The sequence below is a fragment of the Thermobia domestica genome, chromosome 4, assembly GCF_964235325.1.
Source record: "Thermobia domestica chromosome 4, izTheDome1.hap1.1, whole genome shotgun sequence".
NCBI classification, from domain to species: domain Eukaryota; kingdom Metazoa; phylum Arthropoda; class Insecta; order Zygentoma; family Lepismatidae; genus Thermobia; species Thermobia domestica.
In genome coordinates, this window is record NC_137457.1 from 259,605,443 (window position 1) to 259,625,751 (window position 20,309).

Genomic DNA, 20,309 nt, shown 5'->3' on the forward strand with positions numbered 1-20,309 from the left:
CTGTTCCGTCCACGTTTCTAACACTGTTCTATCAAGGTGCACTAAGCATTCATCAAGCATGCTAATAATATATCACTCAATTAGTTCGTAGGATGACATATAAATGTCGCCACTATTCAGAAATCCATAGCAAGTACTAACATTCAAAAATGATAACTGTCAAAATTTCATAACAATCTGACTTTTAGTACACAAGTTACAGTAGTTCAAGTGACGCTACTTTTGTAATTTTCAAAAGAATGCAAAAATCTGAACTTCTTTTGTTAGTAAAGCTTTTTTTTTTAATAGGAAAAAAATACCGTTCAAGCAAAGCAATGGCTTGACAAGTATTATTAGGACTCTTCTCCATCAAGACAAATCGTAGAGAAGTGGTTTTGTTATTTTAAATTCACCCGTACAAACATCGATGACGCTGAACGCTCTTATAGCCCAAATTATGCATCTGTTCCAAAAAATATTCGGGAAATCCACAAAGTAAATTCAAGTTGTGTTTTGGCTGATCGTAAATTGAAGTTGCGTGAAGTAGCTGACACTTTAAATCTATCAGAAGATAAAATAATATGTTCACCATTTTGCATGAACATTTGTCTATGAGAAAGCTCTGTTCGAAATGGGTACCACGTTTGTACATGGTCGGCCAAAAATTGACAATTCAGAGCTCTGGAGCTGTTTCAGCGCAATAAAAAGATTTTTTGATGCGTTATATAATGATGGTGAAACATGGATTCATCACCACATTCCAGAGTCAAATCGGTAGTCAGCTGAGCACACACAGCAACCGGCGAAAGCCACCCAAAGCGATCAAGAACGGAAATACTAACTGATAAGGTTTTTGCCTCCACATTTTGGGACGCGTACGGTATTTTATTCATCTATTGCCTTGGGAATCATCAATAGCGAATATTATACGGTGTTATTGGTGCGTTTGAAGGAAGTAATTCCGAAACAACGACTAAAAATGAACAAGGAAAAGTGCTCATTCACCAAAACAGTGTAACGTGTCATAAGTCGATCACAACAATGGTAAAATTGCTCGATTTGTACTTTGAATTGCTTTTCCATCCATCGAATTCTCTGAATCTGGCTACCAGCGATTACTACCTATTTGCAGTTCTAGAAGGAATGCTCCAGGAAAAGAGATTCGGCTTCAGTAAGGAAGTGATTACCGCAACTGAAACCTATTTTGAGGCCAAAGATAAATCGTTCTACAAAAGAGACATCGAAATTTTAGATAAACATTCGAATGAATGTATCACTCTCGAAGGAGAATATGTTGATGAATGAAGTCGAATTTTGCCTAAAAGTTGTTTTATTAGGCATTCTACGAACTTATTGAGTGATGTGTTAACATCTAGCATGATTTGTGCTAAACATTTACGGCGCCATACTTGTTTCTCTATTAGTGGTTGGAAGAATAAAAAACAAAATCCCTTATGCAGCTGATTTCTACGAAAGACAAAATGAAATTTGCAAGGAAAAGAGTCACTGGTACTTGCAATATATAGCAGCATGTTTTGTCTCCACAGCAGCAGAAATCTAGTTTTTCTTCTGACAAAAAAAAAAAAAAAAAAAAAAAATCATGTAAGACATGAAATTAAAAAAATATATAATTGGGGCTATAAGTTTTCGTTATATTTAGCATAGACGCCTGAAAAACGAATTACTTGCACATCCTATGGTAAACTATCCAGTACTAACTGGGATTTTATATATTTTAACGTCAATATAAGTATAGCAAATAAAAGTAAGTTTTTCTGTTTACTAAACAAATACTACTATTTAGTCCTATATAAGAAAAGCTTTGAAGGAGGGTTCTAAATGAATACATGCTGTAAAACTTTTTATGTATTACCCTGAAACCAATCTACAGGAAATGAAAACACTGTACATGCAAAACTTACCTTCAGTAACATTTATTCTCTAAGCGAAAATTGGAAATGACCTTTATTTATATATGATAAATATTAGATCTTGATAACAAAGATAATATTTTCTATTATCTCTTTTGAACTTGGTTTATTATTGTTGTGTAAGATTTCAAGATTCAATAATCAATGCCTAGTTCAACAGAACAAACTTATCACTTGCAATTTGATTGGTTTAGAGGTAACCAACCCACTTCACTTTCCTGTCATTGTTTTGATTTTATGTTTGTTTCAAAAAGATAATTATTGCTTTGAAATGAATCAGCGCATTTGATTGTTCGTGTATTTAATATAGGTCATACACGTTCAATACATTTTGGATAATATACTATCTTTAATAATTATTCATATTTCTTCGAATCGAAAACTTTCAACAATACAGTAGATGTTTTGTTCAGGTGTCCATATCCAGATTATAATTTGTTGTGGTAAAAACAAACTTAGGAATCCCATTACATAATTTCGAGGAAACTCACACTAAACCTTTTTATACTGTAAAAAGACAAACTTTCAACAAAGAAACAAAATCAATCTTTTCTTCAAAATCTTAAAACAGAAAAGAAAACAAAATATTCATGGAATCTATTGTCCTAACGTATCAACAATCTTCAATAAACTGTAATTATTCACATTTGTACATTACAAATATTTGTTTCTTTTATTCCTTTTCAGTTTAATTTTATTAATCTGAATGTTCAGTTTTCAAGTTATTGTTCATTTTAATTATATTATTTACCAATATGTATCCATGATTTGGTTTATTTCTTCGAATAATATATTTTTAAATTGCGTTGAGAAATAGTTTACTTTCTGCTACATAAAAGTTCGGCAAAGGATGAAGAACAAAACTTATAACAATAATACAATAAAGATTGTAATTAGTGGAAAAAATCAATATATAGTTCACTCATATATAGTATCAGTGAAAAATATTGTAAAAAAAATGCAAAATACTTAGTGAAATAATTCTTGTAATATAATTTAGTTATAGGGAGATTTTATTACGAAATGGTCTCTGAAAGTCATGGGACACTAAGTTTGAGTTAGACTTAACAAGGTCGTGATACTTTAAATGTCATGCAATGTTACTTACTATGTCTTGAAGTTATACTTATTACACTCAAAATTTAACACCCTCAAAATTTACAGTAAGACTTACAAAGAAAATTTTGTCAGCCATACTTACCATGTCAACGGATAGTTTCCTGTATATGAATATGTTAGTGTACTGCCATCGTATTTTGGACAAAACCAACATATCCAGAAAGTTTAACTCTTACTGTCATTAATATTATATTATGAACTATGAATAACGAGGAACTACATAATTTATACGGTTTACCAAATATTGTTAGGGTCATCAAGTCTAGGATGCTTAGGTGGGCAGGTCATGTAGCTAGGATGGAAGCAAGTAGAAACGCTTTCAAAATTTTGACTGGAAGAACAATCGGAAAACGACCATTAGGAAAACCTAGGTGCAGATGGGGGGACAATATTAAAATGGATCTCGCAGAGATAAGAATACAAAGTAGAAACTGGATCCAGTTGGCTAAGGATAGAAGTTAATGGAGAGCTTTTGTGAACGCGGCATTGAACCTCCGGGTTCCATAAGCCATAGAGTTAGTTAGTTGGTTTATGAACTATGATTTGCTATGAAGAAGCATATAAAATATTTATAAGAATGAAGTATATTATATAGTTGTATATAGGATTGGGCATTTCTCTTGTATCTCATAGTGGCTGATGAAGCCAAAGTGTTAGTTGGTGAAACTGTCACACGTATGTAGTTTTACAATGTGAATATATTGCTTTGCTCAGCAAATTGTTTGTGTTTAATTATGTATATACCAAGCAAGACTTCTACTTATGGAAAATATTACAACATTGACTACATCATACTACAGCTACACTATGATAACTACTCTACATAAACTATACTAGAAGCATATCTAGCATTACGAAATGAAACTAAAGACATACTTATCTGTTAGCATCCAGAAGTGAGTGCAGCAATACTCACCTAAAGAATTTAATTCAATGGTAGATTAGTGAGACGGATGAAGACATTGATACTAAAATCGTACTGTTATTATTTATGTGATTAGTTTATTATGTGTAAATATTCCATTTTCATGTATCTATTAATAGTCATGTTCTTTTCCAGTGATATTTTCGAACTAATTGTATGTTACATAGATTTCAATAATTTTAAAATATATTTGACGTACAAATTTAAATGTCGTTTCTTGGATTAAGGCTTTGAACTTCAAAGTTCCTGGAATGCTTTGTCCGAAGTGCTATATTTTGTTTGCTCTTTTCCCACATTCAAAATCAGGGTGGGGACTTGAGTATTTATTACGTCGCTTCGCGCTGGAGAAGTCATCGATCTTTGGTCTTGCGGGATGTTACATTCGACATCTGACAACATAGATGTTACGTTTATATCCTACATTTGCCACAGTCGAAGAACAGGAAAATTTAAAGGGACTTGCAAGGCTCGTAAAATGCCGGCTCCGCTCTGTGCGGATGAGGAAGTGAGAAGGGCTGGTTAAACAAGAAAATCTGAAGAAGGGCACATATATATTTACTTTTAATAGGTTACAACGTTCTATGTATCGCGAGAGTTATGTACGTTCCATGATTTTTAACTATGGGGGAACTGTTGCAAATAATTGCAAATAATGCATAGTTAACACGCAATATCTTGTAAGCGATACAAGATACAATAAAACTCACTACACCGGTGAATTTCCGAGAAACTTCTACATGGATTTGGTGTATCATTTCCAGCTATTTCCACTTGAAAAAACGAAAGTTGAATCCAATATGGAGAATGCAAGATGGCGGCCAGGGTGAGTGATATGTATCGGAGAAGCAATACTTGAACCAAATTCTTTTGCATGTACTCACATTTATGTCCAGTTACATCTTAAGAACCTAAAAGCAATTTTTGTATACAAACGTTAAAATAGTTTATGATTGAATTCCGTATATATGAAGTCTCATAACACTGCTCTGCATTTAAAAAAAAAAGTTCCGATGAGTTTGGTTTCAATGGTGTTTTCTTATAATTTTGGGACGCTGATTACGAATATAACATCAATTTCCCCTCATCACGTCACGTTTTCCTGGAAATCAGGAGGTGTATTTATATCAATGCGCACAAACTACATTATAATATAGAATACATAATATATCATATTAATGGTCTAACCACGTGTATATATTTTTCAATATCCTTAAAGTCCTGGAGAAAGCGTTCACCATATTCTTCACTATAAACACCAAGATTGTGTGGGAAATTTTCGAAATGTGCAGATAAAAAGTGTAGTTTGACACCCATATTACACACAGGATTTCTAAGATCTTCCAGCAACTCTTCTATAATACGTTCATAAACAGGGTTTCTTGTATTATTCAGGAAGTTCTTCACAACATTCTTAAAGCTTTGGCATGCTTTCATCTTCACTTGGGTCATGGTACTCTCAAACCATGGGTCGTTGATAAGTTTTCTTATTTGTGGACCAGTAAATATACCAGCTGTGAGTTTTTCGATTGTCATAGTACTAAACACCTTGCATATGTACTAAGAACACTTAAGGTCTTATTTAGAGCACGAACTAACTGTGTGATGATGCCTAACTTTATATGCAGAGAAGGTAGTAAAATTTTTGAACGCTCCATAAGCAATTCTTGTTCAACATTCTTCACGCCAGGTGACAGAGAATTTCGGGATGGCCTTTCGGGTTCATTCTTTCCTATCTCAACGTGCACCTTTTGCATGACTATTCCATTCGCAGAGATAACAAGGATGGTTGGTGTAGGCTGATTGAAGTCTCAGCAGGAGGCCCTATAACTTTAAAATCGCCACACAGAAGTAATTGGTGTTCTTTGTAGATCACATAACCTAGCAAACACTTAACAGTTTCATGTCTCTTTCATATGAATAGAATGTGCAACAGGAATAGATCTAAGGATATTGCCATTGTGAAGTAAAGTGCCTTTCAAACTTGATTTCGATGAATCAGTAAAAAAGTCTCCAATAGAAGCATTGTAAATCACACAGAACCATTCTATGAGTCCTAGTATGTCACGGCAGTAAACCATTGATCCATGTTCAACAAAAAAGGAAATGATCTCATGTTTTCTTTGGCTATAGCAAGAGAAAGTAGTCCCGGATGAAAGTCAAGACATCGTAAGACTCGCCCATAGCAAAATTAATGTCAATCTTCTAGTAATTACTAGAATATATTAATGTTTTCTAGTAGTTTTTCCCATGGACATAAGTAGTTTTTACACTCAACCTTGATTTTTGTCGAATTCTCAAAAACCTGACGTGATAGAAAACAACTGATTACATATTTGAAATCAGTGTAAAAATACAGTTCAGAAAATGTTATTCGTTTGAAAACATCAGAATGCATGCAGAGCAGTGTAATTAGTACAATATACATTGGGCAGAGAATTTCGCATGTGAATTACTTTTACATGAATGTACTTTGTACGAATATATCCTATACTTAATTTACACAGATCAAATTTGTATGGCAACTTCAAATTGCGTGAAAATACGCCATAAAAAAGGCTTCCACGTCCAAAGATCCGTAGCCTTCTACCTACAAGTGGCAGCTGCAATTAGCATCCATACTATTCTGTTCGATTATATTCCCGAGTTTAGATGCTAGTTTCTGTTCTTTGCTTTGGAACTTCTCAAACAATACCTTTCGTCACATGAGGTTTACGCGGTAAATGCTCTCTGGAAATCCTACAAGAAAGAGTGGAACAATATACCACTGGTGCAACTGCTACGAAGTGTGCTGCAGGGGAAACAGTGTCGTAGTGTAGTGGTCCATACTACTGAGAGGTGGAATCTCCACTATGATATATGGTGGCGAGTGAGATGTCTTAGATAAGCAATAACTTCATTACGTTCGAATAGAAAACTACAGCCGCTGTATAAGGTTCATAAATTGGCTTCTAACTACATGTACTAATACATAAGATATTTTAGAACAATTTATTTCAACCTAAGATTTCAATCTCTCTCTCTCTCTCTCTCTCTCGGTGCGGAAAAAGTCCCAGAACGGTCCAACATCTCGCGAAGTATAAAGATCAGCAAAACAAAAATAACACGTGTTAAATTGGTTTTAAATTAGTTTTACTGCCAGAAAAAGTGGCAGTAATTTGACCCAAAATTGAAAAGAGTGTCTTCGCCGATGGCGCTTGAATCGACACACAATAAAAAGTGGTGCATCAAAACGTTATGAAAATGCAAACTCTCAGTCCCGTGCTCTATGGCCGTACGGTTAGCGTGCTGGCTTACGGATCATAGGGTGTGAGTTCGATCCGCGTTCAAGGTATTTTTCTTTCTTTTATTTCCCCAAATAAATTCCATATGTTTTAACTTCAATTAATACTTTTTTGAAGTTACATAGAATACAAATTTCGACGGTTGTTTTGCAAGCTAGCTTTGTGATTAGTTCTTAGTAATAGGGTTACTTACAACAAAAACAAACCATTTTTGTCCCCATTTGTATTTTCTTGTAAATATAGACAAACACAGTATTTTTTTTATCGAAGTTAAAATGTATGAATTCATTATTTGGGTATTAAAAAATCACATAAAAATGTTACTTTGCGCGGGAATCGAACACACGACCTCTGGTTCCATAGTCCAGTACGCTAACCGCATTGCCACAGAGTACGATGCCAGGATATCACATTTTCATAACGTTTTGCGTTCCTTTTTTGTGTGTGTGTCGATTCAAGTCACTGTTTTCAATTTTGGGTCAAATCACTATCACTTTTTCTGGAGAATCGAAATGTGCAATAGAAAATTGGGGTTTCCATTTATAATTTTAAAGTAACCCCCGTACTCCCGAATGGGGTGGGGATAGGGGGCTGTGTTTAGTATCATTGGATAGCTTTTTCAAAACTATTTAACACGTGTTATTTTTGTTTTGCTGATCTTTATTTTTCGCGAGATATTGGACCGTTCTAGGTCTTTTTCCGCACCCTGTATATATATATATATATATATATATATATATATATATATATATATATATATATATATATATATATATATATATATATATATATATATATATATATACATATATATATATATATATTTGCAGTTATTGAAATGGTTTGTAATCTCTCGTTCCAATTCTATTTGATTTTTAAACCAATAAATACATTTCTGTGATAGGGTCGAACTGATCAAAGAATAGATCACTGATTAGGGAATAAATAAGAATACGTGGTATCCTAACACGTATGAAAGAGGAGTAGTGGTGTGTTTGTGGGGCGAATCCACGCTTTACCGGAAAGATGATGTAGGTATTGCCCTCAAAGAGCGTTTCGTGCGTGCTCTCGGGGATGAGATACATAGTATCCTAACACACTCGTACCTCAGGAATGTTGAGGTAGTGGACTCTTCGTCCCAGGTTTCTTCTGGGGATCCTTACTGGGTGCAGGGTCTACGACCCTACCAGCCGCCGCTCTCAAATTGCCATGATCTTTAAAGGGAGATAGTCTACATCAGCTATTGGGTCTGGTAATGTACGGTGTACCTCTACCGTAGTTAGAGGAAGTTCCGTATTGATTGAACGACCATACCGAAGGAGGGTGTGGTGGTCCCTCCCAATGGTGGTATGCATGTACCTTTGGGTCAGGATGTAGCTTAGCTACGACGTGTACGTGGTATCTAAACACGTAAAAATAGACAACTACGTATTGCTTAGGCGAGGCTACCAGGAGAGACAGCGGCTCCCAAATGAACATGTCTGCTTTGGCAAATAGTCTACATCAGTTATTGGTTCTGGTAATGTAAGGTGTACCTCTACCGTAATTAGATTAATCCTGTATTGCTTAATTAATCCTACCGGGAGGGTAATGTCAGATTCCTGCCTGTAGGGGGACTGAATGGCGACTGGGAAAAAGTGTTAATCCCAGGTATCTGGGTAACAGTTTCTAGTCCCAGTTGTGTGGGACATGTGCTGGCATCAAACTCAAATAATAACTTAATGGTAACGATACCATTGGATCCGGGATGAGATACGAGAGTATCTCGAGGTGTGTGTTGGGAGTCCATGTAATTCAAATCACACGTTAATCTGTAGGTCCTCATCTCATATAGCCTCGCTGCTGAAAAGGGACGCTAAACTATAAATCAAACCACTGGCGTCTGGCAAAAAAAAAAAAAAAACTGAAAATAAACGGCACGAATTAATGAATCATTCCAATAGTTAACAATAGCTATTATTAATAGGATTTAATAACAGTGTATAGCATCAAAAGCTTGGAAATGTCAATCATTACAATAAGGCAATGGTCACAGTACCATAAGTATTTTTGTATAATATAAATCCTCCTGTATTATAGCTCCATTTTGACAGATTCCAAGGAACCAAGAACTACTTTAAAAGATTTTTCGCACCAAGATATAAGCTAGAAGATAAGTTCGCATTTGCCGTGTCGCGCAAAGCACACTTAAAACAACAAATGGTATGGTACAACGATTTTTAAACTGTGGTCCCCGGACTCCTAGAAGTCTTTGGAATACAATCAAAGGTCCAAACAGTAAATTAAATTTTATATAATTTCACTATGCAGATTACAATTAGGTCAGATAGTAATCATGTTCTGCAATGTAACATTTTTTGTTTTTAATTAATCTAATTTTGGCAATTTTTGTAATGTAATCACTAAACTCGAAATTTCTACAATTAAAAATGAAGGCATAAGAATGTGTATATTATATTAAAGAAATAGTTAGGGGGTCTGGTAATATATACATCATATTAAAGGGATATCACGAGATCACAAGTTTAAAAATCGTAAGGTAGTAGATCTTATGCCACGGCGTATATATATATATCTTGAAATTCGATTCGTTAGCATGCATGCAACCTTGCGTTGTCCCTTTGCGTGGCTTTTGGCTGTCCTGGATTTACCGTATCGTGGTTTTCGCCCTTAAAGGTTATCTACTCGTGGGTATTTCCCGAAAATCATGAGTCAAATTTTAAAGGCCAAGAAATTCTTGGCTCTGTCTGAATCAAAAACATCAACAACAACATAAACAAACAAGATGAGAAGTTATTTGAAGTTACTTCTCCATAATCTTCATCTGAAACTGATACTCCATAATAGAGAAAATTAAGTATCTATTATATTTGAGATAAGAAAAGCTACGTATTTTATTCATTTCCGGTTTACTTAAAACGAAATATTTTTTTCATCATTCCTATACGCAGTAATACGTAGATTATTCTTTGTATGGTATCCTTACCTATTTTGTTACTTAATTTTATAAATGAGCATAACATATTTTTTCGAATATTTAAATACTGTCACATTATACTGTTGGATAGTACGTTAAAGGAAATAGACTCATAGTTTATGGGAAATATGGACAGAAAGGTACCCTTCTTTTCGTATTTCTTCCGTGATTGTGTGAGTTCATTTATGATGGTTTTTACTAATCTTCCAGTGTTTTATTTCAGTTTCAGTTATTTTCATTTAGATATTATAAGCATGGTAAGTACTTCTATTGGTATTTTGTGTAATTTGAATTCTTGTGAAATTTGTATACATTCCAAGCCGGATCTGACACAAAAATTCCCTAAATTTGGTCATGTCTATGCATAACTATGACCAAAGTTAATGATTTTCTGTTAAATCGCTCACACTGGGAAGTTGCTCGAATTTGACTGATTCAAGTTAATGCGTTTGTAGCAAAGAAAGAAAAATATTGAGCTTCAACTTTCATTAGCCTTTGGAAACTAATTATTGGAAAGTTGTTAAGAAAAGCAAATAAAAAATCATTCTAAAAGTGTCTTTTAAGTACACTGGGTAGCCGTTCGCCCAATCACGGAAGAATATTTGTTGACATTCTCCAGTTTTGGTCAAAAGGACATAAACATTTGCTGACAATTTTCCTCTGTGTCATCTACAATGTATTCTACAAGCAGTAATATATTAGTATAATGTTGCTAGTACTGTAAGAGGAAATCGTTTGTAATTATACCACAGAAAGGACATAGTTATCTTCTTCCGTGGGAAACTGCAATTGTAACATTTTTCAATTTACTTATTTGTGTTACTGTAATAGCGTAATTTCAAACTGTAACTTTCCTTTGACTAGTAGTGATGAATATTTTTATATTAGAAACTGTATATGGGGTGGTATCAAAAAGTTTGTGCAATCATCTAGAAGGTGACGAACTACGACCCCCCCTCGGAAATGCATTTTATATGTAGATCCTTGTATGTAAACCATGCAAATTCTGCACTTGTTAGAACAGGTATTTTTGCAGGTAAATCACTGACGGTACGATGGTTGACAAGCTTGAAGCACAGTGTGTCGTTAAATTTTTCCATCTTCAGGTGAAATCAACAAAGCACATCCACGAAGAGATGAAAGAAGTCTATTGGGATGAAAACCCATCCTATGGGATGGTATCCAAGTGAAAACGGTAATTCCAAACTGGTCACATGACCTCCCCGAATCCCTCTAGATCTGGAAGAACATCTTTCGCTGATGATGCCGCCTTGACGGAGAAAATTGATTAGATCATAATCGAAGACAGAAGGTTAACCATTGAAAGTGTTATGTGAGCAATAGATATGAGTTATGGATCGGTATGGAATCTCATTCACAACCAGCTATATTTTCAGAAAGTAGCAGCACCATAATGCCACAACCAGTCACACCTTTCTAGAAGAGAAATAGCGAGGAAGCTGCAAGAGAAATATTACATTTGTGTGAAGTGGATGAAGAGGACTTTTTAGGCAACCTAGTGACAATGGGTAAAAGGTTGAGTTTGTCTTTATGACCCAGAAACAATGGAAGTGTTCAAACAACGGAAACACCCCTCCTCTCCCAATCCTAGAACGGCACGAGTGCACAAGTCTACCGCCAAGGAATGATTTCCGTTATTTGAGACTGAGAAGGGGCAAAAACAGGGACAAACCGTTACTAGTACCTATTATTCCCATCTCTTCACAAAGTTACGAAAGGAACTGAAGAAGAAAGGTCTTGGATTGGTCACAAAAGAGGTGCTGCTGTTGGCAGACAATGCACCATATCCTTCCATTCATGCATCCATGATGAAAGCAGTGAAATTAGGATATCAAATATTGCCCCATCCACATACTCACTGGACCGAGCATCTTTTTCTTCCCATAAATGAAGCATACACTGAGAGAGCGTCATTTTGAGGTTGAACTGTAGTTTCAAAGTTAAACTTCACGATTTTAAAAACAAGCTTACGGAAAGTGAAAAACCACTGGCAAAAATGTGTCGCTGGAGACAGGTGACTACGTAGAGAAGGACTAATACCATTACGTGGTCAGAATTCTCCAGAGTGAATTTGTTCTAGGTGATTGCACGAACTTTTTAATACCCCTCGTATCTTTCGTTAGCCCGTGATTGATGTACCCTTGAGCAATACAATCTTTTAAGAGTAAAAGTCACGACAACGTTCTTCTTATGAGGAAAAGCCACAAAATTAACCAAGATGAAAACATCTCGACCAAAAATAGCTATGAGTTCGTTGTATAGAAGGTCCCAAGATGAAAATATCGTTGCTGCAACGCCGTACTGGGAGAAGGAAATAAAACTAAAGCATGAATTACATTAATAGACAAGTGTATGTATAGAGATTGCAAAAATTATTTCATCAATATGAAGACATTAATGTAAGAAAATTATATGTTCAACACCTTAAAGACTTTCGAACAGTAAGTTTAATTCGAATTTAATCATTCAATTGGTTTCTGAAGAAGGACTATCCTCAAGATTGATATGAGAGTGCTCTTCATGTTTGCATATGGTGGTAGAAATAACACTTTTAACTTCTAATTTAATACGAATATTTTATAAAGAAGTACTGTAAGATTAATTTTTAAGTTGTTTTTGTTGTTCAAATATAGGTCCTATTTTAAATCCAATCTTTGGTACGGTAATAAAAAGTTGAAAAGATACCAATACTTACCAAACTACTCCTTGCCTTTCCACCTTACGAAGAACAATAGTTCATCAAACACCTCTTATTTACGTAATTTTGTGACAGGGACAAATAGCGTCCGGTTGACATCCCCATTAAACCATAATTATTCATTCATTCATTCATTCATTACGTAATGTATGGTCAGCATATCAGTTTTACGAGTTTCAAGACCAGAGATCGCTACTCTTTAATCCAGGTAACAATACTCAATTACCTTAAGATGCAGCATCAACACTGGAAATTGAACCAAATCCACATCTGCAAAAGTACGTGAACTAGCAATATTATGCTTAAAAAGCACTGTTATTTAAGTAGTATTAAATATGATTCAGATCGTTATATTAAATGCTATTAAAGGTATCACTATAATTTAAGATATACTTATGACCAGTAACCCTCTTGTCTGTTTAAAACTTCAAAGAAATCAGATTTCTTAGGTCAGCTCTAAAATGGACTCTTCATGTGTACTGAACATTATTTGAAATTCTGTCTATATATACTTTCGTAATTTTTGTACTTTCGCTTTAGTTCGAATGAGCTTATGACCACAGCACGTAGAGGATTTAATGTGGTTAGTATCTCTCTCCGTCCATCTTTACTCCGATCATTCCTTACGGATGGCCCAAGAGCAATGATTGATTGCTGGAAAGGTTTGGGAACTGCAGTTAAATATACTACAACAAGACATTACGTAGTAAAATGCATAGGATATTAGCTAGAAATTATTTAATCTCCACTAACTGTTTTAAATACAAGATATTCGGAAAGAACAGCAAAACCCTACGGGAAACGAATTCTCGTACGAAAACGTGAAAAATATGGGCCAATAAGGATACACAAATTGTAATTTTGGAGTTATATTCTGCCGAAATTTTGACAGAACTATGTAGACAGGGTCATATCTTGGAAACAAAATGTGAGATGGTCAGACAAAAGCACATACGTAGTGCCTATTTGGAGAGGAGAATCTATTAATGTGACAGCGAACACGGAGTTGGTAGCATGTTTTCAGTTCCTCATTTATCATTTTTCATTTTTAGTAACTTCTTTGTATGCTTCGAAGCTAAATATGTTGCGCTCCTGTTCGATATCCACTGATATTTTAATGGAATTTAGTCTCAAAATAAACATTATGCTATTTTACCCGACCTTGATCCAACATTTCGTTCCCGAGTTTTGATCCTGTGCTCCAACCAATTTTCAAATAGAATTGACTATAACTACGAAATGGCGCATCTGTGCACCCATGTTGCTATTTTTCCATAGTGTTTTGGTGTTGTTGTAATTGTCAATACATGTTGAAAAAGTTAGTAGATCCAGTGATTTCATCCTCTCAGACATCAAGTCACTGCAGCAAGATTATATCCATTCGGCAGAGGCTGACTGAGCTCCTGCTGAAATGCACTTGACGAGGTAGAATGGAAGAGTAAATCGCTCATTCACGAAGTTCGAACCCTGGCCGTTCGGTTGATAGTAAGGTTGTTAACATAACATCATTGGAGCTATAACAACAATAAAAATTGAAGCAAGTTTTATATCGATTCAGTCGATATCAGATTTTAATAAAGTTTTGTATATGTCTTCTCCCTGCCTTTCGAAATGACCTTTTCGTCTTCCAATCTATAAAGACTAAGAAAATAAAACCTACTCGATATTTGAAATTCTCAAATATATACACAAAACAATTTTCCACTATAAAGTATGTAAAAATGTTATATTTTGATAAAACACAGTAGCTATATAAGCAAAATTCTATGCATTTTCACACAGTGAAATTTCGCACGGCACTCATTATCGAGCAATTTCACAAGATCCTGTTTATCGGATTAATCACTCTGCAGGAGTCGTGCATTCTCATACGGTTCACCTGTCAATCACGTGATTCATCCTGAAAGTGCTTTCACTATAAGGAAGGGAGGACACAGAGCAGATGTAAGGTGATTAACTAAGTTAGGTTTCATACAGTGATTGACAGGTGGACCGTGTGAAACTGCACGACACCTGCAGAATGATTAATCCGATAAACAGGATCGTGCAAAATTGCTCGATAATGAGCACCATGTAAAATTGCACACTGCAAAGATGCACGACACCTAAACAACACATATTTTCTTGAGGATATTCTCATTATTTTCATTGGTTGCAGTTCTAAATCGGTTAAGGATAAGCAGCTAAAGTAGGATTATTTCCTCCAAATTTTGAAGTTTTGTTGGATCACTTTCAATAAAATCGATTTAGATGCAATATACTGTATATTTTCCTTGAGTCTTCCCAATCATCACTATAACATGGAGTTAAGAAAACATTGGAGAATGAGGAAGTTAGGCTCACAAATAAATATTCAATGTTGGCAGAACACGGAAGATATTTTTCTGATATTTATACGGCCAGGTTTAAAATCAGTCGAAAGTTTGGGAGATAATTTGTGACCCCCTCCCTGAGATTTAGGAAGTAGCTTCCACAATAGCTTCAGTTGAAAATTCTTCGATTTGGATAGAGAACGGTATATATATTCTTCAAGAAATTTTCTCACAATCTGCACTACTTGAAGTAAAATCAATCAGAAATGAGGAATGAATTAAGCAAATTGCTTCCCGTTTAGAAATTTGTTTCAGGATTACCATCGGAGAAATATATTTGATTTTGATGCAATATGGCACATAAATTTTTAAGGCTTCCTAATCATTCCAACTGCTTAAGTTTAGAAATGAAATGATATGCAATATTTTTTATTTTAACGTCCCACGATTATGCTCTTTAGACTAAAGTAGACGATGACTAAAGCATACGATTTACGATGGAAGATTTGGTGGAATGAAAATGTAGGAGGAGACAAGAGTGCCCGAGAAAACTCACAGACATGATATTTTCCATACAAACATCGATTAAAAGAATATGTTATAGGGTAACAATCGTTAGATAAAATCTGATTTTCAAGATTCAGAATTACTAGCCTTAGTTGAGATTGAAATTTGCGAGGAACAAAAATATTCAATAAAAATTTCACTCTCTTCTACACACAATGTACAGGATCACTAATAATAACAATAACAACAACATTAATAATAGAAGATAATACATTTTTATTGTATTCAAATACTTGCATTACAAAGTACGATTTTTATTCAGTTTTATCTTCTTTCCTTTCATCTTTCTGACGTCAGACTGTGGAAGCAATTATTCTTTGATCACCCATCTTCAGCAAATGCACGTGAAATGTTTTGACGATAAGTGTGTGAAATTGATTTCCATATATTTATTTATATCTCAATGTTTCCAATGAAGTTGCATTTTTTGCAACACTGTGTAAAAGTCGTATAAAATTCGTATATACGTTTATATTGTGCATTAGAAATGTGTCATAACTATACTACAAACTTAATTGGAGTTTATCCTTCCTCTCCGAATAACACTGAATACCAAATTTTGGAGTGTACTGAGTTACCAATGGAATCGTGCAAAATCGTACAATACAAAGCATGACTAACAGACACTGAAAAGCCTGTTTCTCCCTTGTTCAAGGCATAATACTAGTATACTGACATCCTCTGAACGGAGCATGCTTATATACGAGCATACTACAGTTTTCTTTTTTTTTTTAATTTGCCAAAATGTGTCGTACAACTTTATTTGGGGGAATGTTTCAATTCTTACCAGTGGTACCAAAATTTTTATCTGCACGCAAACGTACAAAAATATAAAATTCTTACAGTTAGATTCCAATTTCCCTACTCTGATAAATACGACGAACGATATCTTTATTTAATAACTGATCTATCACCTCTAAACAGTGGCGGATCCAGGGGCACATCGAGACAATCGCCACCTTTCTTATTATATATATATAACCCATCCCAGAGTTTGGAGCTCTTGAAAGTAGTTCTAAGTAGCAGTATTACAACCCACCGTTCCCCCTCAGAAGTCCGTCCTGGATCCGCCCCTGCCTCTAAAAGAAAGAGATATACGGAATGCTGTTAATATGACACTCCATGACCAAGAAACTGATACACATGTTTCTATAAATACCAAAACGGTGGAAATTCACTACCATTTCCAAGTTCAATATGGATTCTCAGAAAGAAAAATACATTTCCACTGTAGGGACTGACAAACGTTTCTTTTTATGTGGATTCAGGGTCCTCAAATAGATTTGGCTCAGATCTTATTGACTGATCGAAACCGATAGTGATCTAAATCTACTACAACTTCCGGTTACGATATTAATCCCATTGAGCAAAAACTATGAGAGACAAAACGAGGAACTGTTTTCCATATAATTATTGGGGTTGATTGTTGAAGTTCAGCGGCCCTTTATTGCACTAAGACTATATAAGACTTAGCACAAAGAGTGTTTTCAGGTGGAATCCAAACTCATCTATATGAGTTCAAACTTCAATGTTCCCCCATCGAAAATTGAACCTGTACATCAAACTAGTCAATAGTCAGTAGGAAGGTCTGTGTTTGATATGAATTCCGCGTCTTATCAACAGGTACAACCTCTGACCATATTCCTGTTTTAGAACCGGAATTGATAGATATGTTACTTTCGGTTTGAATGTTGAATTGCCATATTTCGTGCTACTGTAGTTTAATATTAACTATATTTCACGTGGCAAAATAGCGTATGTCTAATTAATTTAACAAAATTTGATTGACGCAGTATTTGCCACTAACCTGTTGTAGTTTCGGCGAAAATCTTGTAATGTATGAGTCGATGCAAACAAAATGTCTGTGAAGGTGCATCATTTTTCACTGGTCAATGAAACGAAAACTGCAATAACAGAATGATCAAAATAGTCGCTGTTCGTAACCACACCTTTTTGCAATTGTTCAGCCATTAATTGAATTCTGTAGCAGAAGAAATTTTGGAGTTTGCGATGCGAAGAAACCTTCAATCGCACATTGCATCTTCCACTCACCAGGGAAGGTCTCCCCTCCCAAGAAGTGATCGAGATCAGAGGAAGTAGTAATCGGTGGAAGAGACTTCAGGAAAATACGTTGGATGATGAATGGATTTATACTGCAACTCATGGAGAGTGTGTAACGTCCTTTGAGTTCATTGAACACATGTCTTTTGAACATTTCTGGATGTTTGCGGAAAAATTGCAGTGCATTTAATGGAATTCAGTACTGTAACGATCTGTAGTAATACTTTTCGTCTCAAAGAAACATATGATAGATCAACCTTATCATTCGTCACCATATCATATAACACATCCAACCATTGTCCCGACTATAATAGTAGATCTATTATTCATCTTCGGTAAAAATCTGCTGCTGGCAACTTTTCCTACACTCACTCAAAGAACTACACACACTTTGACGGCGATTCTCATTAGCTGCCACGTCCAGTTATGAGTTCAACTTCTTCACCTTATTGATTATACAGAGTCAACGAACGACAATGGAACGAAATATGCTTAACTCGTCTGTAACATTTTTCCGATGATTTGCTTCCACGCTATTGCTGAAGAGTTTATCCGAGCATTATGTTGGTCGGTACCCACGGGGTTCATATTGTAATACCGTGTTACCGAAAACATGTGGCAAAAAAAGGCAAATTGTTTTCATTTTACCGTTCCTGGCTCAAACGCACTGTTAATCACGTTTCTGTACTAGAATGTTCCTGTTTGAATTCGTAAAGAAAAAATCTTTCACAATTACGTGTTCTCCATGGAGCATTTTCATACGACGGTGTTCAAAAACCCACTGCCTCTTAACTATTTGGGTATCCGAACCTGTTTGCTGGACGTTTACAGAGTTCGTGACGTTACACGTGAAGATAGGTCATCCGTGTGTTCTATTTTTGAGGTTAGTTTTCCACCAGATGTCAAATGGACAATTTATTCGCATTAACCAAACTAATGTTTGTTTCCGTTTTATATACGTATATACTCGGTAGGAAAAAAACATTGGACAGATTACATTAATTCGTGTTTTATTTAGACTGAAGGTCAGGTCCCATTGAGCCTGAAAAGGACCGCTAAACTTTCAGCTTACGATCAATAATATTTACTTATCAGTCAAGTGACTGCCATTGAAACTAAAGTAGAAATGAAGTGTTGTATTAGAGATAAAAATCTATTTACGTTAACAGACATTCATGATCACGTTCTGAATTAATAACTCTCTCAACTACATTAGTAATAGGTGTCTTTCGTATGTGATAAAGAGAAATTATGTAGCAGTCATTCGTGATCACATTTTGAACTAATTAACGTAAACAGATTAGTCTATTACGTAAAAATAACGTATACGATGGATCGAAATTGCTTAAACATTGTGTATAGGCTAATATAGTGTTTGTTTTAGAAGCAAATATAGTAGCTCACTGGTAAAGTAGTCAAATCGGGCTGGTAGTAATCTGCATGGGATACGGTGGTAAATTAACATGTCAGAAATCATACCACTTGTAAATATAATAAAACTCTACGATTATTTATTAGTATTTACAGGGAAAACAAGTGCCCAAAGATAATACATATACTTATCAATATTTGTAAACAAGATGAACAAAAGAAACTGGGTGAGTGTGAATCCTCGAGTAAGGGTTCGGCTCTTGGGTCTAGCCTAGAAGCAATTTAAGCAATTGGAACGAAAGTTGCAGGATTCATAGCTCTTCGGTTTACGATTAAAAACGAGAAGGGGACTGTGAGCATTTCCCTCAACAATTGTCCAAATGGGACAAACTTGGCAAAATTTATTCTATCTAACATCCTGAGAACAGCAATAATTTAAAAATTTTTTCCATCTCTATTTAGAGGTAGAAGAGGGGGGGCATATTCCCGCATAAAATCTTATGGTTCGGCTCTTAGGTCTATCCAAGAAGGAGTTGAATGATTATAATGAAACTTACGTTATTCATATCTCTTCGGCTTTCGATTAAAAACCCCCGAAAAATATATTCAATTTGCACACACAAAGGGGGGATGGAGGTAAGTCTCTCAAAATTGGGACAAAACTTGCGAAATTTTGGGCAATTTTTGAGGAACATGTCCTCCGCCCTCCTTCTGTGTGAGAAAATAGAAAATGTTATTTTCTTTTGTGTTTTAATCGTAGTCTGTAGAGCTATTAATCTTGCAAGTTTCGTTCCAATCACTCAACTTCTTCTAGGCTAGACCTAAGAGCCGAACCATAAGATTTTGTGGAGGAATATGCCCGTTCTACTCCCTAAAATAGGGATAGAGAAAATTAAAAAAATATATGTTTCCAAGATGTTAGATATACAGGGCGGTCCATAAGTCTTAGTACAGTGGATTATTTTGGAAATAAACATGATTAAAGCAAATCTGACTAGCGGAGGGTGGATTGAGTAAAGGAAGTACCAATTGATGCATGAGTGGTGAATGGTGGCCATCTTGATGGC

At 35.2% G+C, this 20,309-nt stretch overlaps 1 protein-coding gene across 1 annotated transcript in view; it reads right to left on the reverse strand.

Annotated features, from left to right (window-relative positions):
* The window catches only part of LOC145683490 (sialate O-acetylesterase-like), a 54,501-nt gene extending 52,577 nt beyond the window's left edge, over positions 1 to 1,924 (reverse strand). The window contains exon 1 of the mRNA XM_081754829.1: positions 1,902 to 1,924. Within this exon, the coding sequence (XP_081610955.1) occupies positions 1,902 to 1,913 (12 nt within the window). The 5' untranslated portion in view covers positions 1,914 to 1,924. The remainder of the gene's footprint in view (positions 1 to 1,901) is intronic.
* Between the last annotated feature and the right edge of the window lie 18,385 nt (positions 1,925 to 20,309).